This window comes from Bolinopsis microptera, chromosome 2, assembly GCF_026151205.1.
Source record: "Bolinopsis microptera isolate Bmic1 chromosome 2, MBARI_Bmic_1.0, whole genome shotgun sequence".
Taxonomy (NCBI): domain Eukaryota; kingdom Metazoa; phylum Ctenophora; class Tentaculata; order Lobata; family Bolinopsidae; genus Bolinopsis; species Bolinopsis microptera.
Window position 1 is genome coordinate 17,113,627 of NC_087073.1, and position 23,792 is coordinate 17,137,418.

Sequence of the window (23,792 nt, forward strand, 5' to 3'; positions counted from 1 at the left end):
TCCGGTATTAACCTCGGGCTTTCCGGTACTAACCTCGGGGATTCCAGTCTCAACAATAATTCGATATTCATGCATACAATATCATTGTCTCCGCGTCTGCGGCTTTCAATCAACTTTCAAATCATCAAACAACTAGCTCCTAAAAACCTGGCTTTGGCCGTAATCATTCGTAAATCATTTGTCAATTATTCGGTATCGTACAGTGTCATGCTGTTCAATAAATGATTCCGCTTATTTGATCAAAGTTTGAATCACTCGGGTTCTCTCAAAGAATTTAACACTATTTCAAGATTTAAGATTAAAAGGGATTTTATCATTTTATTGTCCTAGATTCAAATTCTTGTCCTAAAATCAGGAGATGGAATCAGGTACTGTGAAGAAATCAGTCTGGAATCAGTTGGCACAGCTCCACATTCAACTTTACAACTTTTACGTGAATTCTACAAAAACTAAAATTATTAAGAAACTAAAATTCAAATTCAAAATACACATGCGAACTGGATCTCTACAACACTTCCCCGTAGAAAAGCTTAAAAATAAATCCCTCTCTGCAGTCTTTGAAAAACTGGGAAATAAAAGTGGGACCAGTATAAAATCTTAGGGCATCATATGACAAGATTGTAAAATTCTATATATTCAAAGTCGGAACTGTGCAATTATCGGTTCAACTGTCGATCATTGTTTGGGCTGCATTAGGCAGTAAATTCAAGTCTTTAAAAATTACTGTTCAGTTCACTTGCACTGGAGCTTCATTTGCAATAGAGTTTTTTGTGTCTTGATACAGTGTTCCAAATCACGACATGCCGGGACCACCAGAGAAGGGGAAGAGCAGGAAAAGTAGAAGAAGTACCAACAGTGATAAAGAAGAGATTGATGAGCGTGGCCGGCCAATGGCTCGTGTCGAGCCTCTGGAACCTGCCGAGGGGAGTAGTGTGTTCACTGCAATGTTATTTTGTTAGTTTGATAGATTGTTGATTGTTGATTGTTACATTGTAGCCGTTTGAGGAGTTTCTTTTGCATTATGTTGCAGGTATTCAAGGTAACCGAGGTCGAAAGACTTCGCAGACTGATCAGTGAGCGACTACAGTGAGCGACTACAGTAACAGAGAAGTGAAGACCCTCAAGCATTTACTACAGGCTCAACAATTTATAGGGTAGTAATTCCTCATTGGAGAGCCACTACTTGAAGGTTCCGTCCAATCTGGTCGAGTCTTTGTTAGTCTTTAGTAGGAGAATCTTTGTCATTATCTTTAAGATCTTTGATGCTTCGGGAGATAACTTACATCTTTTCAGGTCGAAGAAATTACGGGTGAGGTACTGGACATTATCCTTGCTTTCTAACCAGCTCTTCACTTATCAAGTTCATACTAGCGCCAGTGTCTACGAGGGTGTTTACAGTGGTGCCAAACAAATTTGAGTCCAAGTAAACGTGGCCTTCACAGAAATTGACCTGTGAAGATGGAGAGACAGAATCTGAAGCGGTGTTCTCCCTCCCTCCAGGGGAGTGGTGACCTAGTTTTGTGGTACCTCAGATGTATTATTGAAAGGAACCGAGTAGTTTGCTTGAGGTCGAGAGTTCAGCAGGTCAGGGTTCTGTATACCCACAGGACTGCTGTTTGGAGTATAATGCTGATTACTTGCAGTGTTCTGGTACGGCTGGTGCACTGGATGGCTGGCTGTTGGTGCTGCTGCAGGTGCGTTTGTAGTGGTGAAGCTTCTGTCATTGTAACCGTTATCGTAGCCAGGCTGGTAAGCTGGGCTTTGATAAGGTTCTTGAGGTCTAACATCTTCTTGGTTTCTGTTAGGTCCAAGGTAGCTGGGTCCTTGTTCCGAGAAATGACCAGGTCTGCTGTTGCCAGGTCTACCATATCTTGGCGATGTGAAGATAGGTCGTCCTATCTGTCCATTCAATCCACTAGCGCTCCAACTTCCCTCGTCTCTCATTTTTTTACGACAATCTCTTTGAAAGTGGCCATAGTTTCCACAATAGTGACACTGGACGCTGTTGTTTCGTCTTTGGTTTTGGACCACTGAGTAGTTAGGACAACCATTAGCGTAGTGACCATACTGATAGCACTTGTGGCACTGTACTTGGCCTCTTAAGTTGCCCGCATAAGGTTGGTGGTCATATCTGGGATCAGCAGGTTGGCCAGGACTGTGAGAAGACAGCTGATTAATGAATTGCTGGGGATGATAATTTGAGCCTTGTTCAATACCATAGACTTGGTTTTGCTGCACTGTTCTACTTTCTGTTCCATTGCAGCACTCGTATTGGCCGACGGTATAGTGAGGTAGGCCCAATGGATAATGATTGTGAGGTCTGTTAGCCTGTTCTGCTTCGCCTATGGCTAGTGAGTCATGCCTGTCAATGCTAACTTCGTTTTTAAGAACTGTAACGTGGACATTATCCTCATCACGTAGCGAAGACCTGGCCCTATAAGCTCCGTCCAACTTGACGGCTTTTTCGAGAGCTCTTTTAAAATCTAACTCAGGTTCATTGATCAAGGCAACAGCGATTTCATCTCTGTACAATCCTCCAGTCAGGGCATCTTTTAAAATGGAGTGCATAGCGTCTTGTTCATCAGCATTGTAACCTAATTTAGCCAGGTCCATAAGTCTTTCTCCAAACAGAGACACTGTTTCATCAAGTTGTTGTTTAGCTTTTTTCAGTTCGTATCTTGCTTTGACCGCTTCACTGGGGGAGGTCAAGGCTGTAATCGCCTCTCTACGAAATTCTGCCCAGTCGTCCTTCCTAACTAGGTCATTGGTAATCAAGGCATTTAGTGACTTTTGGTCGAGATAAGTCAGGAAAGTATTAATTGCCTCAGCACCTACAAGGTTCATTATCATTCGAAAAGGTTCAAAGCTATCGAAATACGAAGTAATGTGAGAAGTGGTCGGGTCAAACGAGTTAGGCCGGCGACTTCCAGCAACTCCAGCTCTGAAGTCAACTTTGGCTTGGTTAGTAGCTTGCACAGCAGCCTCCCTTTGTGCTTGCATAATAAGGTTCTCCACGGCAGTTTTCTTTTCAGTACTCAACTCAAGAGCGTCAATGGAAGCCATTTTTAATCGATCAAATTCTTATCTACTTCGGGATCAGGAGTCTTTAGAACTTCAGTGCCCGGGTTCTCCACCAATTGTGCGCTTTAGGGTTTCTTTGGACAAGACTAAGGGGGACTAAGAGAAACGAGCACGTTATGAAACTGATTTAAACTATTGTAGCATATTTAACAGTAAGGAAAATGGGAGCTAGCTGTTGAACTTCTTTGAAGTGACAAAGCTCTCTCAAAATAATACGAGGCTGTGCTGATTAGAGCTGCTTGATTCAGCTTAAATAAACACGTCCAATTATCGCGCTTATCTCAGTAATCATTCCTCCGACATCAATCTCGGGCATCCGGTATTAACCTCGGGCTTTCCGGTACTAACCTCGGGGATTCCAGTCTCAACAATAATTCGATATTCATGCATACAATATCATTGTCTCCGCGTCTGCGGCTTTCAATCAACTTTCAAATCATCAAACAACTAGCTCCTAAAAACCTGGCTTTGGCCGTAATCATTCGTAAATCATTTGTCAATTATTCGGTATCGTACAGTGTCATGCTGTTCAATAAATGATTCCGCTTATTTGATCAAAGTTTGAATCACTCGGGTTCTCTCAAAGAATTTAACACTATTTCAAGATTTAAGATTAAAAGGGATTTTATCATTTTATTGTCCTAGATTCAAATTCTTGTCCTAAAATCAGGAGATGGAATCAGGTACTGTGAAGAAATCAGTCTGGAATCAGTTGGCACAGCTCCACATTCAACTTTACAACTTTTACGTGAATTCTACAAAAACTAAAATTATTAAGAAACTAAAATTCAAATTCAAAATACACATGCGAACTGGATCTCTACAATGATGTCAATATTTTATTAAGTTATTAATAAGTTCTGTAGACCTTATTCTTAGGCAGAGCATTTCAATGCTATCCTCTCGTGGGCTATTTTGGCCCAGCCTCTCTTTAAAAAAATTTAAAAAAATACCTTATTCTTAAGAACCTATTAAACTCCCTTTAAGGGCACCTGCATGTACATAATAATAAGGCCATGAAATAAGGTCCGACAGTGAAATTACTATTAAAAATACCCTGATGCACAGCACGACACACTATAATAAAGTAATAATGATAGTATAATGGTCCCTCACTCCTCAATTGCTATAACACTATATTCGCTATTATCCTGAACTCTCTATCATGATTGCGTTGGTTATATTAAAGTTAAAGACAATCCTCGCTCCGATTATATGTGGTGGCTCATCCTACAGTTGTGATTTATAGTTATAGTGAGTGTGTTGTAGGTTGCTGTACAACCACTTCATTTTAGATATGGAGCTGAAAGATAATCACAAGTACGCTCGATAAAGAAGATCAATGCTGTCCATCGCTGATATAGTCGGATCCCAACCGTTCTAAAAGGCTATCTCGTTAGCTTTTCGTGTTAAAAGCGATTTCTCAACGGTTATCACCTCTCTAGATGATTCTTAAAACATTTGGACTTCATTGCATTTTTGAAATAAATGCAATGAGGGCGTTTTCGGCCACACCCTTTTTCAGGGTTTCGCGGTCACTCGAATTTTTGTATTTCAGCCCAGGAAGGTCTTAAAGACTATTCCGATACACCAAAATATGCCTAATAGCCACATTTATATACAACTTATGAAGCAACATATACCTTAAAATGCTTCGTTTCGGAAATATGGCCGAAAAACGGTTTTTGGCTTGACGCAGTTCATAATTTCCGTGATTTTTGGCATTTCCGCCTAGGAAGGTCGTAGAGACTATTCTGATACACTAAAATGTACATAATGGCCACATTTATATACAACTTATAAAGCAACATATACCCTAAAAGACTTATTTTCGGAAATGTGGCTGAAAAACGGATTTTTGCCGAGCGAACAATGACAATATTCACAAATGGGCTATTGGACTGTTAACTAGAAAGGTCTTAAAGACTCATGAGCAACACAGCATTTGTCACAAGATGTAAGATGACTCACTTTGTGTCCAGAAACACCTACAAAAATTGGAGAATGATCTACTTTATTGGGCATCTTTCTTAATGGGCCAGGCCAGCAGCATATTTGTGTCTTACGAAAGGGCAATTTTACAAAATTACGGTTCTTTAGTAAAGTTCAATGGGTCAGTTGCTAACAGCAAATTGTTCGCAATTGCCGACTCATGCACATCATATACTCAAAAACGCTCACTTTAGGAGTCATTAATAAATAACTACTACATGATTTGTGAAAACTCCAACAATTTTTCCTTGGCACCAATTTAAATAAAATGTGTGACGTGCCGGACCAAAATTCAACTTCAAACTTTTTATTTATTCATGTCATGAAACCATGATATATGTTCCAAGAATACCGGACCTAAAATAAATCGACACTGGATCCGGGCCAGATTGTTGCTTGACCGCTGACCAGTACCCCACTTTATAATTATGATTGATTTCGCTGCCTCGACCAATATTGGTCTGTAATCCCTGGATTGAGATCTGTTGGCCGTAGTTTAATTTAGCTAATTTCCTATAATACCGCAGTGGTTTGGTTCCCACTTCAGAATGACCCCATATTCTTTTTTTCAGTCGCATAGATTTTCCCATCGTATGATAATGTGCATGTCATTCCCTCGTTTTTTAATCAAGTGGTGACTGGCTATTTCTTCTGTTATTTCAGCTGTGAGCTGCCTCGAGATCTTATCTGGGGCATGGGCACAAATACTAGAACATTAGAACTGTAATTCTAGAACCTCAGATTACATGTGAAATTTTTCCAGCTTTGGGTAAAGTGGATTTTAGAGCGGGGAGGGGTCTAAATGACCAAAATCTGAACGATCTCTTACTGACGGGACTAATAGCTGTTTTTTAATGAGAGGCTGGAGTCTGGACCTAGATGGTCAACGTGAGGATAGCATGAGGATTTAGGATGCTCTGCCTGCCTTTCGTAGGGTCTTGTAACCCCGAAAGCTGGTATATCTTATCTAAATTAATATAACCTTGGTTACATCCCGTGCTGTTTCGAATATATAATTAGATTTATATAGGTCCAATATCAAGCAAAAACGTCTAATCTCCGGTACTGATGTTACACTAACATAATCTCCGACGCGAGGATCTCCGAAGTCCGATCTTAAAGTTGAATCTCAGAGCCAAAAAGAGGAACGTAAGCCTTGGTTCCTCTCTTTGAGAGTCAAACAGGAAATTCGTTGATATCAACTCAAACTCGGATTCGTAGCACAATTGAAAAACCAAAGAACAAAAATCTTAATGAATTTCCCGACATCCTAAAATTAATATCAGGTCGTATTCGATTCAGTGGCCCAAACTCCAGTAGGTTACAAGACTTAAGTTCAAGTCGAGGAACACTTTGATTAAGAATGATCCTTGTCTAGTTGGAGTTTTCGCATATCAAGCAGTAGTTATCTACTAATCAGTCCTAAACTGAGCGTTTTAGAGTCGAATATCGAACCCTGTCATTCGGCCAAGTAATCTTAATCTGAAGTTCTAGAATTACAGTTCTAATGTTCTAGTACTAATGTATTGTGCCCTAGATAAGATCTCGAGGCAGCTGTAATAACAAAAGAGCTAGCCAGTAACCACTTGATTAAAAAACGAGGGAATGACACACATTATCATACGATGGGAAAATCTATGCGAACCAAACCACTGCGGTATTACTATTATGGTAAATGAGCTAAATTAAACTGCAGCCAACAGATCTCAATCCAGGGATTACAGACCAATATTGGTCGAGGCAGTGAAGTCAATTATAATTATAAAGTGGGGTACTGGTCAGTGGTCAAGCGACAATCTGGCCCGGATCCAGTGCCGAGTTATTTTAGGTCCCGTATTCTTAGTACATATCATGGTTTCATGGAATGAATAAATCAAAAGTTGAATTTTGGTCATTACATTTTGGCTAAATTGGTGCCAAGGAAAAATTGTTGGAGTTTTCACAAATCATGTAGTAGTTATTTATTAATGACTCCTAAAGTGAGCGTTTTTGAGTATATTATGATGTGCATGAGTCGGCAATTGCGAACAATTTGCTGTTAGCAACTGACCCATTGACCTTTACTAAAGAAACCGTAATTTTGAAAAATTGCCCTTTCGTAAGACACAAATATGCTGCTGGCCTGGCCCATTAAGAGAGATGCCCAATAAAGTAGATCAATCTCCAATTTTTGTAGGTGTTTCTGGACACAAAGTGAGTCATCTTACATCTTGTGACAAATGCTGTGTTGCTCATGAGTCTTTAAGACCTTTCTAGTTAACAGTCCAATAGCCCATTTGTGAATATTGTCATTGTTCGCTCGGCAAAAATCCGTTTTTCAGCCACATTCCCGAGAATAAGTCTTTTAGGGTATATGTTGCTTTATAAGTTGTATATAAGTGTGGCCATTATGTACATTTTAGTGTATCAGAATAGTCTTTACGACCTTCCTAGGCGGAAATGCCAAAAATCACGGAAATTATGAACTGCGTCAAGCCAAAAACCGTTTTTCGGCCATATTTCCGAAACGAAGCATTTTAAGGTATATGTTGCTTCATAAGTTGTATATAAATGTGGCTATTAGGCACATTTTGGTGTATCGGAATAGTCTTTAAGACCTTCCTGGCCTGAAATACAAAAATTCGAGTGACCGCGAAACCCTGAAAAAGGGTGTGGCCGAAAACGCCCTCATTGCATTTATTTCAAAAATGCAATGAAGTCCAAATGTTTTAAGAATCATCTAGAGAGGTGATAACCGTTGAGAAATCGCTTTTAACACGAAAAGCTAACGAGATTCCGTTTCGTCTCAGACTAATAGACAATAACCTAAAAACAAAGCCATCGAGGTAATTTAAGAACTTTGAATATTATATATTAGGGCTGCTCGTTTATTGACATTGTCAAGCTTAAAACGTCTTGTTCATAAACAGTGGACACCTGCACATCTTTCCAGCATCTTGCATATATAGTATGTAAACCTTGCTGGCTTTGTTCTTAAAGGCCTTGTTCGGAGTTTGAGTTTCTTAGTGATAAGAAGAAGCCACTTTAAAATTAATTTTCAAACTTAGCTTTCAGTTTTACGATTTTAGATCCAAGTGCTTGATGGATCTCAAAAAACCAATACTTGCACAATAAAAATATAAAATTCATAGCATTTCGAGGTCGGTTAGTTGGCCATAATAACATAATAACTACTTGCAAAATCCAGTACTGGTTAAATAAGATTTGATAAATTATTGGCGGATTATTCATGACATAAGCTTTAAGCTTTTTAAACACATTTTAAACTGCGTATGTGATTTCTTTGTTAGCTTTGTGTACACCTGTATATCACTATATCGGAATGTGGGCATACCGTGGCAAATATCACAGAGTCACAGATCCTTTGTGGGTGTTGAACTAGGTATTAGTACTCCATTGAAGTAGTCGAATGAGCTTTTTAGTAAAACAAAAAACAGTTTAACCGGTTGATACCAAGTATTTCCCGCACGCTTTGATTTTGTTAGATTGTGTTGTTCGAATATAGTTGATGCACTGGATCTCCTAATTGCTACGTTATCTGTAAAATGAACAGGAATTTGATCGGGTATATACCAGATTGACTGACATATGATTCAGTACTTTTCGTATTATTTTAATTGCTGAGCTATGTCACTTTTTGTCCAAATTGTCATGCGTAACAGTAGGCATCAGAGCTTGCCGCCTCACCACTATTAAACCATGCTCCATGTCAGAAGGTTTGGATATATTCCTCTGTTAATACTAGAGCTTCATGCTCGATCAACTCTGATCATGAAACCTATCTTTCAATAACCCCTCCTTGGTCATTATTCCTTAATCGATTTGAAATACTTCGATAAATAATTGTTATATTAGTTCAATAATTGTTTTAATATATAAATAATTGTTTCTTTTATGGAGCAATATAGATTGTTTTGTAGATTGGGGAGCAGACATTTCAACACACGACATTTTGTTTTAAATAAAGCTTAGTGAATTTAAATATCGAGGTTGAAACATGTCAGGTACCGTCTGCACTCGATGTTATACCTTAAGGCCAATAAATTTGGTTCACAATAAATTTGGTTACAAACATTTTGGTTGCTATAACTTTAGTCACAAATTTTGTAAATTTTTAGTCTACAACAATTTTAGCCACATTTTTTGACTTTTCGAAACCATTTTCCATTCCATTTATTTGATTTTTCCATGACATATGGCAGCGGTTTTAAAGGCTTAATTTTAGAAGGGGTCGTTTCACATAATTACTTCAATGAGTTAAACTTAAACTAAATGCAGAAACTGCCTGATGGGAAAAGGAAGCAAGAGAATGCGAAAGCATAAAAGCAGTGAATTAAACGTGTAATTATAGTCAAAGTAGTTTAGCAGTAGGAACGGTGATGTCATTATATCATTATATTAATTATAAACAATTTAAGCAATAATATTCATGTCATATAATATGCTCTACTGAAATTTTGGTCTGCTTTTAAATTAGTCGCCAAAAAATTTAGTCTCAATAAATTTGGTTTACAACAATTTTAGTCAAAATTTTGACTAAATTTATGGTACGTAGACTAAATTTGTCGTTCTTAAGGTAGATCGTATTCCAGAATTTCATAGCTTGTATTCTGCACTACGTTTTAAATTTAAACAACATTGGATCCTTATACCAATATTATGATTACACTGTGTATTATATAGTAGTGACGGGTAGATAACTAGCAGATACTATCATGTGTCTCCACCTCATACAGAGCTTATACGATAGCACATGATCATTAATCTTGCTAACTGATATTGATGGGGGATATCTCCGCCCTGTACCACCCTCCTACCAGTCAGAAGCCTTGTTTATTATTGTGTGGTGTCGATTAAATTACAGGCTTGCATTCGTGCACTCGTACCTAGACAATAATTATCGTGTAATAATGAGTGCACGTGCAATGCAAGGTGCACGTGCAATATAAGGCTTATATACACTGAGTACAATGGTTCGGAGCCAATGTTAAGTATCACTCCAATGTCTAGCCTTGCTCCGAGGTGCTTTATCGTTTTGTCACCTCGAGACAAGCTGTGCTACTGTTTTTTATCAATATGTTTTCTGCACTACTCTTCGGTGCTTCAATTTCAATAGCTATATAATATGTTCGTCTGTGCCGGGATCTCAATCTCCGTTTGTACTCTTGCTCGTTCATTGGTAAGTAGGAATTTTTTCTATTTATATGTGTTCAAGGGTGTTAAAATAAAAAACGAACTATTGAAAGGAATGGCAAAACATCGGTCGACAATATTCCCGATATTACTGGTACTAGGTCGGAACTAAGCCCTCCAGATAACCCTCTCCAATCTATATAATATGTAGTCCTGTCCCGCATCAGGGTTCGCAGTTTCTCTTTGGAGTTTGTCCCAACTTCCACCAGTAACATTTTCAATTTTAATCTTAATTTTAATTTTCAGTACGTTTTTACCTAACAATATCATTTTTTTAGCTAGCAGAATGGTTTTCAGAGGGCATTAATGAAATTTAATGTACTATGAGCTGGTCCCAAGTCCAGACGCCATTTTACTCTTTGTAATTTTCAATAACCCTGTCTAGTCATTGACTACTGATAGACAAATAGCTTTGTCGGCCTTGACGTCCTCTGCACAGGTTCCCATGATAAGACTAAATCACTGGCTAGTAGCTCAGGATGTCTGATAGTGACATGATGCAATGTCCCGCCATTTTTAATCTCATGCTTTGTATTTTGTTTGATAGCATTTGTAGGCTACCATAATGGGTCGATGATTTAAATTTGGAAGAGGTTAATATGATGCCAATGAAAATTATGAAAATTACAAATATGACCTTAGCTGAAATTTGGTAATTCTGTCTGACCGGGAAATTGGGTAAAATTTACTGACTAAGATTAAGATTATGCTCGCGGATAAAGCCTGGTAATCCTGTAGCACTAGTTTTAGGCACATCCTCGCGTGCTCCCGTAACTCATCTAACGTCTGACGTCACTAATTTATTGAATTTATGTTAAGTATAATTTAAGTATTTAATTCATTCCCACTGCCGTGCAACAGTGTAACAGTGTAACATTATACCAGTGTAACACGGTGTTACACAGTGTCACACAGTGTCACACAGTGTTACACAGTGTCACACAGTGTTACACAGTGTCACACGGTGTAACACAGTGTAACACAGTGTCACACAGTGTAACACGGTGTAACACAGTGTCACACAGTGTCACACAGTGTTACACAGTGTCACACAGTGTATCACAGTGTAACTACATCTCGCTCCAATCCGGAGTGATACCAGTTGTTTAAGCTTAATTTGCTTATGGATAATGGCTCAGTCCTTCCTGCAGATCATTACTACTGTCCAGGTTGCTGTGTGTAAGGGGACGTTTCCTAAAGTTTCCACTCTTAGATAAAGTTAGTGTCATAATGGTATTGTTACCAGGAAAATACCTCAGTAGGTCCTGTACCCTGCAAGTACCCTCTTGTAGGTCTTTAGCTCTCCTCATGTCGTTTAGCTTCTGGTTCTGGCTCTATAACTTGAATTGTGACGTCGTTTTTTGTAAAGAGTTACTGTTGTCTTTTTTGTTGCATTATATGGTTGAAAGATTTTTTGATGATTTTTTTTTCTTCATTATAACATAAGAGTATAGATTATATTACTATTTAGTATATACCTACTTTTAACAAATATAAGATACATTGATACACACTGTGAATAGTAATTGTATCGAGAAAGATGAGCCCACGAGGCACGAGTCAGATGGTGAGTTGAGCTAAACTACAAGGATCAGTAGTAGAGTAGTGGGTAGGACAGATAATAATGGTATCTCTGAGAGCACCTGCAGTGCTTTTGGTCTTGTTGGTGGTCTGTGTTAGAGAAACTGGAGCTAATCTCGGATCTGCTGACAACATAGCCAATCAGATTGGGGATGTGTTGGCTCAGTTCATGGCAAAGTGGTTCGATAAGGATGCTATCACAAAGATTTATAGCACGCAAAGTTACGACACCTTAACGGGTAAGAGAAGTGTATTAAATAAAGAGAATTATTCACAAAGACAAATCGCCATGAAGTTTACTAAACATTTATCATTGGTTTTTACCACTAACAGGGCTGGAAATACTTGAGATAATAAAGAAGAATGTGACCAATCAGTATTTAAACGGTGAAGAAGCTTTAGGCAACATTAGAAAGAGTGCTCTGGAAAGCTTTTACAATTACACAGGAGACACCAACGACTTTGACTTTCTTAATCGGTTTAAAAACAGGTTAGCAGTTATATCTTATTTAAAATGTTAGTAACCATACATTTTCAATTAGTTAGGAATTACCTATGGAGTTAAATTTTGTCAGTTATTTCTAAATGGCTCCACGAAAAAATCATGAAATTTCCCGAGAGTAACTGAAAATAGTAAATCACGATGCAAAGTCCAACGTCAATGTTATCGTACAGCTATTTGATGAATTTAAAATCAACTGTTAGCCTCTGATTTATCTAAATGGAAATACAAAAGGCTCTCTAAAGATGAAACACATAAGTGTATGAAGAATCCTATTTTAAAGTACTCGTTGAACATTGCTGACTTGTTAATTCCGGTGGAAGATTCAAAAGATTCCTTCAGAGGAAACAATCACCTTCACCGGAAAGAAGTCAGCAATGTTCAATGAGTAATGAGCTTTATAGAGTTACAATTTACCTCTGATTTATTGAGAAGTTAAGATATTTAAACCGTGGTGCTGATCATAATCATAAGAGCAAGTTTAATTAAATAGTCAGCAATCTTGTCAAAATCTGCCTCGTTGGTATAAGATCTGACATTTTATAAATGATCCTTCAGAGGACATATCACATCACATGATACCACGACTAGTGCATTTAAAATACAGTGCGGTTCCGAGCATGAATTACGGTGGGTAACACTGACAGAACAGGACTTTAGATTGCTAACGAGAGCAATCGTCATGACTTTGAGACCGATATTAACGTCCCAACTATCTCGGTTCGCGTAAACTATCGTCATGGGCGTCTAGGTGCTGTCCTGAAGTTTATAAATTAATCTGCGAACTTCCAGAGTGTTTAAGTTTCAGCAGTTCTTTAATTATGCTGCTTTAATGTTTGTAGCAAATCAACAACTATCCAGAAGTTACAGTTAAACTGTTAGCCAAACTGCGGAGAGCCGAGAGGTAGTCCAAATTGGAATAAGATTCTTTATCTAAAGTGAAACACAAATTACACAGCCTTCTTTAAGACTAATTAAGATATGTAAAGGTTTTATTAAACTATTAAAGTTTAAAGATTTTATATTACATAGAAATAAATGAAAATGGGTGGATACTATCACTATAATCGATGCTTTTGGGTATTAATCGGGTACCAATTAAATTCGCTGCAGGGATATACAGAATGACTAAACCATTTTTAAATCAATACCAATTACTAACTTTATACCCGAATGCCACAAAATCATTCATGAACATTAAATAAAACAAACTGAATCACAGAATTGCCAGTTTTAAATGACGCATAATTATAGTGATTACAGTCCAGTACGCCCCAAATTCTTTGAAACAGTGTTGTTAGGGGAAGTAGTTAAAGTAATAACACATAAAACCAATCAATCACAAGCTTTTCCAATAAGTGATGATATAATTCTCACTTGAAAAACTGGTGAGGGGAGGTATTTATTATCTAAGTGTAGTTCCAGTGCCACATGTTGGGAAATCAGCTAACTTAGTAACTTAGTAACTTAGTAACTTAGTATCTTAGTAACTTAGTAACTTAGTAACTTAGTAACTTAGTAACTTAGTAACTTTATTATGCTAGATTAATATGTTCCCAACCCTGACCCATAACATAATATTCGCAATTGTCTGTTACTCAGTTAGATCTGCGTACAATATCGGACCTTATTTTAACGGACATTAATTGAACGCTGGAGGCCCTAACGTTCAAATTGGTCTGCCGGAGGCACAGAAAACTCTACTAGTAGATGTATTCTGGGTAAAATTATCTTTATCCCGGTTGTTGCGACAAGTAAAAATGCTCTTATTAGGGAAAGGAATTTAAGGAGATTACTCCCAGTAATACATTACAACAATGCGACTCATAAATAATACTCCAATCCGGATTTTACATCTACTAGTAGACGTAGTATATGATGTTTTCAAGGGTCACTTGGCAGAAAAAGTCAACGATATTATGGCACTCAACAACATAGTTCATGAGCTAGTCCCCGCCAACATGACAAACTTGTTCCAGCCTCTAGAAATTACGGTAAATGACATTGTCCGACGTTGTTATAGTTCATATTACTCAGTACAGGGGAGGTAATGAAACAGTGCTAGGAAAGCTCCACGTGATGTTAAGGTTAACCTAAAGTTGTCTAAGATAAAACCGCTTCACGCCGAATGGCTTGTAAAAGTTAATACTGAAATGCAAGATCGGGGTAGTTTGATAAAAAAGGTTTCCATAAAGCTATAAATCACTGATGCTTTAAGCATGGACTATTTCATGTACGGAAACCCATTTGATGAAGATGATAATATGTAACATTAGACACTGATCATGTACACATATTTTAACATTTTTACTACATAACGACTGCTTTTCTTACTTACTGTATGAAAAATGGATTTAAAAATTATTTGCTGAAATAAAAAAAAGTTTAAAAAAATGTAAGTAGTAAAAAAGTATAAAAAAAGTATAAAAAGTATAAAAAAATTTTTTGTCAGCCGGGTGGTGTAGTGGTAATTCACTTGCCTCCCAAGCGGAAGACCGGGGTTCAAACCCCGTCTGAGGCAGGCAGGCCAGGTCACCAAGCTGTGATTGGTACAGGATTTATCCTGGTAATTATGCTCGGAGGATATCAGTGACGCGATTCCCACTACAGTGTAAGCTGCAGTGTAGCTGTAAAGTCTACCGCCATTCGGAATGAGTGTGAACTTGCATACCAGGCAATCATGATTTCCGCTTGGTTCTCATCAGGTCTCTAAGAAAGCCAACAGTGTGCTGATATGCACTGTCATATGTACTTCCTAGAAGCAGCACACGGCCCATTTCGGACTTGCACGAGTTATAATTATTAAAAAATGAAAAACATTCGGATTTTTTAAAGGTTTTGAATGCCTTCTAGCGTTCATATTAATGTCCGTTCACAATTATGTCCGTTCATAATTATGTCCGTCCAAATAAGGTCCGATAAGGTATTTATTAAATGATCTGCACGAGACACTTTAACAAAACTACCAAGTTCATGGCTCATGTTGTAAAGTTAAGCGGATCTTGCAATTCGGCTAGGATAATCATTATAAAACTACAAATTATTTAACGGTGAGCTCTGTTCTTTTTCAGGACACACAAAGACCTCCCGATCAGCTACCACAAAACAGCTAACTTTAAACGGGAGGTAGCCGTCACTAACTCCAGTCTGGTGCTTCCTATAGATGTTTATTACAACTGGACGGAAGTAAGGGAGACTATTCTGTGGACAGCTAACATGGACCAAGCCTTCAAAGATAACTGGTCACCAAACCTGGTAAATGGACTTTTAACCCTTATCAAACTGGGGGTGGGTTGATTCGTCCATCCCTCCCTGCTCCTGTCTGTATATCAATAGTATAATAGGTCTTTCCGGGCGGTAAAGTGCTATCAATCGCATTGCTTGTGGTATAGGCACCACGCCGTATAGTTTGTTCACAGTTCTCTAGAGAATTGCGCAATGCGCAGACCGACACCATTAGAGTCTGTGGCTCCTCCATCTATACTTATTAGGGATCGTGCCCTCCTGGCTTACCAGTTACCAGGAGGGACTTTTCCATAAAAATAGTGGTTCCTCTCCTTACAGAAATAACAGGGATGATCATTAATGAAGGGATGGTGTGGTTTGCGGATTTTAAATCACTGAGTGCAGCACTTAGGACGCTTTCCACCTTTGATATGATCATACTAAATCAAGTAATCATGGTTGTGATTAAAATTTTAAGGATTTTCATTATTTCCGAACGTTTATGATTTTAATAAAGATACAGGTACTTAGCTATCTTGAAAGCTTATAATTCTGATAAAGATACAGGTACCTTGCCACGTCGGGGTGTGCTGGATTCCACCTAACATACTTAGGTCACCTCACTCCTGGAAATACGTATGTCTCTGGGCATGAATTGGTTGTGCGTTTAGCAAATAGAACCGTGTGTTATGGGAGATAAGACTCCTTATATTGGGTGTGGTTGATTTCATTATTTTGTGTTTGAATGTGAATGGTGTTCGCACAATTATACAGTTGACATGATAGTATCTTAGAAGCACTCTTTGCTTGATGACGGTCAGTAAATATCTGACAGACTGATATAAAACACATGCAACAACATATTTCAATGAATTTATTCGTGAAGTATTAGAGTATTACTATTAGTACTAACTACTAATACTACTAGGGAGTAGGTATAACATTTTATCCACAGCCCCCTCCACCTAATCCTATCAATGTATGTATAATCATTAAAAAAAACTCAATGTCCCCAAGTCGGGTGGTTGTTATCTACACTCCCCATCAGACTCAATGTCCCAAGTGTGGTTGTTATCTACACTCCCCACCAGACTCAATGTCCCCACGTCGGGTGGTTGTTATCTACACTTCCACCAGACTCAATGTCCCCAAGTCGGGTGGTTGTTATCTACACTCCCCACCAGACTCAATGTCCCCACGTCGGGTGGTTGTTATCTACACTTCCACCAGACTCAATGTCCCCAAGTCGGGTGGTTGTTATCTACACTCCCCACCAGACTCAATGTCCCCAAGTCGGGTGGTTGTTATCTACACTCCTCACTAGACTCAATGTCCCCACGTCGGGTGTTTGTTATCTACACTCCCCACCAGGCTCAATGTCCCCAAGTCGGGTGGTTTCTTATCTACACTCCCCATCAGACTCAATGTCCCCAAGTCAGGTGGTTGTTATCTACACTCCCCACCAGACTCAATGTCCCCAAGTCGGGTGGTTGTTATCTACACTCCCCACCATACTCAATGTCTCCAAGTCGGGTGGTTGTTATCTACACTCCCCACTAGACTCAATGTCCCCAAGTCGGGTGGTTGTTATCTACACTCCCCACTAGACTCAATGTCCCCACGTCGGGTGGTTGTTATCTACACTCCCCACCAGACTCAATGTCCCCAAGTCGGGTGGTTGTTATCTAAACTCCCCGCCAGACTCAATGTCCCCAAGTCAGGTGGTTGTTATCTACACTCCCCACCAGACTCAATGTCTCCAAGTCGGGTGGTTGTTATCTACACTCCCCACTAGACTCAATGTCCCCAAGTCGGGTGGTTGTTATCTACACTCCCCACTAGACTCAATGTCCCCACGTCGGGTGGTTGTTATCTACACTCCCCACCAGACTCAATGTCCCCAAGTCGGGTGGTTGTTATCTAAACTCCCCGCCAGACTCAATGTCCCCAAGTCAGGTGGTTGTTATCTACACTCCCCACCAGACTCAATGTCCCCACGTCGGGTGGTTGTTATCTACACTCCCCACCAGACTCAATGTCCCCAAGTCGGGTGGTTGTTATCTACACTCCCCACCAGACTCAATGTCCCCAAGTCAGGTGGTTGTTATCTACACTCCCCACCAGACTCAATGTCCCCACGTCGGGTGGTTGTTATCTACACTCCCCACCAGACTCAATGTCCCCAAGTCGGGTGGTTGTTATCTACACTCCCCACCAGACTCAATGTCCCCAAGTCGGGTGGTTGTTATCTACACTCCCCATCAGACTCAATGTCCCCAAGTCGGGTGGTTGTTATCTACACTCCCCACCAGACTCAATGTCCCCAAGTCGGGTGGTTGTTATCTACACTCCCCACCAGACTCGATGTCCCCAAGTCGGGTGGTTGTTATCTACACTCCCCACCAGACTCAATGTCCCCAAGTCGGGTGGTTGCTATCTGCAATCCCCACCAGGCTCAATGTCCCCAAGTCAGGTGGTTGTTATCTACACTATCCACTAGACTCAATGTCCCCACGTCGGGTGGTTGTTATCTACACTCCCCATCAGGCTCAATGTCCCCAAGTCGGGTGGTTGTTATCTACACTCCCCACCAGACTCAATGTCCCCAAGTCAGGTGGTTGTTATCTACACTCCCCACCAGACTCAATGTCCCCAAGTCGGGTGGTTGCTATCTGCACTCCCCACCAGGCTCAATGTCCCCAAGTCAGGTGGTTGTTATCTACACTCTCCACTAGACTCAATGTCCCCACGTCGGGTGGTTGTTATCTACACTCCCCATCAGACTCAATGTCCCCAAGTCGGGTGGTTGTTATCTACACTCCCCATCAGACTCAATGTCCCCAAGTCGGGTGGTTGTTATCTACACTCCCCACCAGACTCAATGTCCCCAAGTCGGGTGGTTGTTATCTACACTCCCCACCAGACTCAATGTCCCCAAGTCGGGTGGTTGTTATCTACACTCCCCATCAGACTCAATGTCCCCAAGTCGGGTGGTTGTTATCTACACTCCCCATCAGACTCAATGTCCCCAAGTCGGGTGGTTGTTATCTACACTCCCCACCAGACTCAATGTCCCCAAGTCGGGTGGTTGTTATCTACACTCCCCACCAGACTCAATGTCCCCAAGTCGGGTGGTTGTTATCTACATGCTCCCCATCAGACTCAATGTCCCCAAGTCGGGTGGTTGTTATCTACACTCCCCATCAGACTCAATGTCCCCAAGTCGGGTGGTTGTTATCTACACTCTCCATCAGACTCAATGTCCCCAAGTCGGGTGGTTGTTATCTACACTCCTCACCAGACTCGATGTCCCCAAGTCGGGTGGTTGTTATCTACACTCCCCACCAGACTCGATGTCCCCAAGTCGGGTGGTTGTTATCTACACTCCCCACCAGACTCAATGTCCCCAAGTCGGGTGGTTGCTATCTGCACTCCCCACCAAGCTCAATGTCCCCAAGTCAGGTGGTTGTTATCTACACTCTCCACTAGACTCAATGTCCCCACGTCGGGTGGTTGTTATCTACACTCCCCATCAGACTCAATGTCCCCAAGTCGGGTGGTTGTTATCTACACTTCCACCAGGCTCAATGTCCCCAAGTCGGGTGGTTGTTATCTACACTCCCCACTAGACTCGATGTCCCCAAGTCGGGTGGTTGTTATCTACACTTCCCACCAGACTCAATGTCCCCACGTCGGGTGGTTGTTATCTACACTCCCCACCAGACTCAATGTCCCCAAGTCAGGTGGTTGTTATCTACACTCCCCACCAGACTCAATGTCCCCAAGTCGGATGGCTGTTATCTACACTCCCCACCAGACTCAATGTCCCCAAGTCGGGTGGTTGTTATCTACACTCCTCACTAGACTCAATGTCCCCAAGTCGGGTGGTTGTTATCTACACTCCCCATCAGACTGGTTCAGCGACGTTGCTACAGTATATTGGCACCCCTCAGGGGGTCATGAGAGGGTATCCCTCCTATTACACACCCAGAGTGGGAAAGTGGGTCACCTACGATCACCGCTTCAGAATATGGTTTGTATTTTTTTCGTCATGCCACTAAATTTAAGAGCAGTATGTTAACTAATTTTTTTTAATTTGTGTTCAGTCATGGAATTGAATGAATACTACCGCCTAAAAGGCAATGTACAAATTGATTCTAGGTACGCAGTAGGAGCGATGGAATCAAACAAAGTGGTTTTCCTCATGGACAAGAGTGGAACTCTTGTAGGTGAACCTGTGAAACTTATGAGGGAGATGGCTATCAACATTATCAAGACCATGATATCCGACGAAGACTACATATCAGTCCTCACCTTCAACCAAATAGTGGAACCCTTAGGTACATTACCGTTCAATAAAGTTGTGAAAACTAGACCCACGCGGTTCAAAACACCTGCTGCTGGCTTCACAAACAAATCGCAACTATGATTGTAAAATTTTGCTACAAGGGCGTTGTTCGTGATGGCGTTGTTCGTGATGGCGTTGTTCGTGGGGAATTATTTTTTGCAAGATAGTAATGGTAGAGTGGTTATCTATGTTGTATAGCAGAAAGATTTCCGATTGGTCACTTATTTGACCACTTAACAAAATAACTCACAACTTAAATCGTTTTATGAGGTCATACTTTTAATTTATGAGGCTGTGAAATATTACAGACGGAATTCTGAATATTAGGAACCGGTGATGCAGGTCACTGTAAGTCAGTATTCCATTTGTTGCAGTGAAGAATATGTTGTTCGATGCACTAAGATTTTAAAATGTTGACTATTTGACTAACCGTCTGTTCGGCTGAAGGACTAAGTGATGCTACGTGAAAATATCAAAGACTCATTGTCATTGGATCAAATTATAGTTGATCGAACAGAGACGGTAATATAATTAAAATTGGACAATGTAGAACTATCTGCTGTCACAGTTGCACAACGAATAAACGCACGCTATACAAACATCTCAATGACATTGCCAATTTGCTGACAGGAATTTCTATCACAGGCTGTGGAACAAAATTAGTGCGGGCTAGAAGCAGGATAAAAACCATTCTCGGCGAACAAATCCGCAAAATAAGTCCCGAGGGCGCGGGAAACCTAACAGAAGCTATCCGAATGGGATTCGAGGTCCTTAACAACTCCAAGTAAGCCATAGTAATGGTGGTGGTGGTTATCGCGGAGAGCGTTTTCAAAAAGTTAATCTCTTAGTTGCGGTATAACTTTGAACTTGGGAAGCTTTTCCACAAATGTTGCAATTATTGAAATATGCGAACTACACGTAGAAATGGTGCAAATTAATTGTTTTAGTAATCATGGGAAATTTGTTTGAGGTTAAAGTTTCTCTTTGATTATAATACATGTCCGTTTCAACATGCCTGATTGAGACCAGCTTTCAAGCGGGTCACGTAATGCATACTGTAGTGCGACACGTACTCTAGTGCGACACGTACCCTAGTGCGAAACCTCCAAGATCGACACTGTCGCACTAGAGTACGCTACCTGGATCGTAGTGCGACACGTACTGTAGTGCGATAAAAGGTGTTTTTGTCGGACTTCGCACTACAATACGTGTCGCACTAGAGTACGTGTCGCACTACAGTACGATTACCCTTCCAAGCTTCTAGTTCTGTTATGTAGGTTTAATCTTTGAAACATATTACTTGATTTAAGCAATCTAAAACTATAAACCACCCAACATGAAAAGTCAGGTGACATGTCACTCCACTCTGGTGCTGTTTACTGACTACACTCAAACCGATGTGGCGGAGATCATCAGAAATATAACAGTGAGTTGAGTTTATATTTGACCGAGCAAGATGCTAAACATTGACTACGACCTGGAGAGAGCACACAATTGCAAGAACTCTGACATATTTTGACATGACAACTATTGACTTAAATTGCTGTCGAAACTCTACGTTGATTAACCGCACGTCAAAACCTCGGCATCGTGTCTAACTTTAAATAATCTAAAGTGGATTTGCAATTTAGATTAAATTGAAATTCCGGAATTGAACTGGTTTATAATGCAATATTAAACGGATTATGTTCTGAAACCATTTCTGCGGACCTTCTGCTTATAACCTTATATCCACAAAATCAGTGTTTTCTGCTGCATAAATCTTAATTAATCGCGGCAGCGTTTTGCCAAAAGTAAAACGACCCAGTAGTATGTCTAATTGTTGATGAGATACCCAACGATCAGAAATTTAAAATGTTAAGCATTGTAGAACTTGAGGTGCTTAGCAATGTCAATACTTCAATGGTCAGAAAGCAAAAACTGATCACTGATGGATGTCCCTTTACAATTGCAGAAGATTCGTCGGTAAAGATAGTAATCCTACAAGTCAGTAAAGACATTATGTTTGCGAGGGACCTGAGGAAAGCAGCTGCAGAACTGAAAGGTTTCTACGCCAGGATAGAAGACCTTTCTGATATCAGCCCAACTATATTGGAGCTTACTAGCGCTTATACTTCTTTGGTTGATGACGATGACCTTCAGGTACATTGTACATTAATTCAAAATTTTCATAAAATGAACGAGCAAAATGTTATAGTAAACAGTAGAGATTGGATATTGTTGGTTGAGTACATCATAGAATTTCCATAGTCTTTTCTATTCAGGAATCATCAGAAAGCACACATTCAGAAAAATTAACTCAGTTTGAGGTACTATAAATATTAACAAATGTTATTGAAACATCTTTCGGTTAATTCTATCTATCGAGACATCTTTCTCTTCTGTTAGTTATTCATTATAGATATGTATCATCTTCTTGATATGCCACATTTTGAATTATCTATACACGTTATGACTTTAATGTATATAATCTCTTCGCCCTCTGGTTTTACCTTTTATACTTGTTCCACTTACGCCTAAATGTATAAAATGTATCCCTTATAAAGACAATGCAAGTTCTTGACATTATAATATAGCTATCTCTCTGCTACCCTTTGTACTTTTGTAGTAACTTTTGTGAAATGTAAAATATTTAAGGTAATCTTGTCCATTTTATAGAAAATACATAAAAACAGATTAAGTTGATTTAGACAATTGATTTAGAATAAGAATCGTTTAAAAAAAGTTTGTGGACATTACACAACTTCAAATGAGGACCTAAAAAAATGAAAGTGAAGTATGATTTTATAGCGGCACGCTATAGTTATATATCCAAAGGACCAACGCCGGATCGTTATGGAACAGTGAAACTATTTCCACTGGCCAGTATATTAATCTGTTTTAATTGAAATAAACACAAATTTTATAAATCTATTTTTATAGTTTAATCGGTCTAATGAATCAATTTTTTGTATAAGTGGTCATGTAAAAATAAAATGGGGTTTGGCAAATTTCGAAGTAATTTTTGGTTTTTATTCTATACTTCCCGTTGATAATCATGATCTTAAAATAATTAGGCTGTAAAAATTACGAACACTCAATTGTTACAAAAATAAACTTGACAAAACTGGTTTTTTGTCATAAAATTGTCATAAAAATATTTTTGATAAAATCTGATTTCATTTTAGGACGAATCCGAATGGATAGATTATGAAACCACAAATCACGTAAATATACCGCAATGCTATTTATATTAGGTTGTCAGTTGGCATCAAGTTGGCTGCTTTGAAGGTTTGAATAATAACCAACGAAATCTAGCTAAGAATTTACAATTACAATTGCAAAGATTGATCAATGCATGCGCCCAGCTGAAAATTGTTGAGGAACTATTTATAGTTCCTCAACAATTTTCAGCTTATAAATTCTAAGCATTCGATGCAACATTTATACTACAAATACAGCATATATATTTATACTACAGCAAATAACAAAATCACGATAACTTTTGTAAGTTAGACGGTTGAGCCTTAATGGTGAGAGGGCCTACTTATTATATAGTTATTATATAGTTATTTTGAGATATAACATTTATATTTACGGGCGATTCTAAATTAATACAAATTTTGCTCAACTTTATATTTTCATGACGCCAACTGCTTGACAGAAATATTATCGTATTTAGAATTGATATAATTCCGCGGACTATACCTCGTGAAATTCGCTGCGAAATTGGAATGACAAAGCCGCATGACGGCATGATGGCAGAGTTTGACCTCGAATGATTATGCCAAAATCTTGCCGATCGTTTCTTGGGAACCAATTAGAAACTGTGACAACTGTACTGAAGATTTTAATTCGATATTTGTAATGTTGGCACATGAAGCTAAATTA

At 39.4% G+C, this 23,792-nt stretch overlaps 1 protein-coding gene across 2 annotated transcripts in view; it reads left to right on the forward strand.

Annotated features, from left to right (window-relative positions):
* The first annotated feature begins 11,787 nt into the window (after positions 1–11,787).
* Positions 11,788–23,792, forward strand: part of LOC134811092 (uncharacterized) — a 29,356-nt gene continuing 17,351 nt past the window's right edge. For both annotated transcript variants that reach the window (XM_063817813.1, XM_063817814.1), the window contains exons 1-9: positions 11,788–12,086; positions 12,181–12,337; positions 15,421–15,604; positions 19,486–19,607; positions 19,736–19,914; positions 20,568–20,706; positions 21,267–21,352; positions 21,880–22,064; positions 22,187–22,231. In XM_063817813.1, the coding sequence (XP_063673883.1) occupies positions 11,891–12,086; positions 12,181–12,337; positions 15,421–15,604; positions 19,486–19,607; positions 19,736–19,914; positions 20,568–20,706; positions 21,267–21,352; positions 21,880–22,064; positions 22,187–22,231 (1,293 nt within the window). In that variant the 5' untranslated portion in view covers positions 11,788–11,890. The remainder of the gene's footprint in view (positions 12,087–12,180; positions 12,338–15,420; positions 15,605–19,485; positions 19,608–19,735; positions 19,915–20,567; positions 20,707–21,266; positions 21,353–21,879; positions 22,065–22,186; positions 22,232–23,792) is intronic.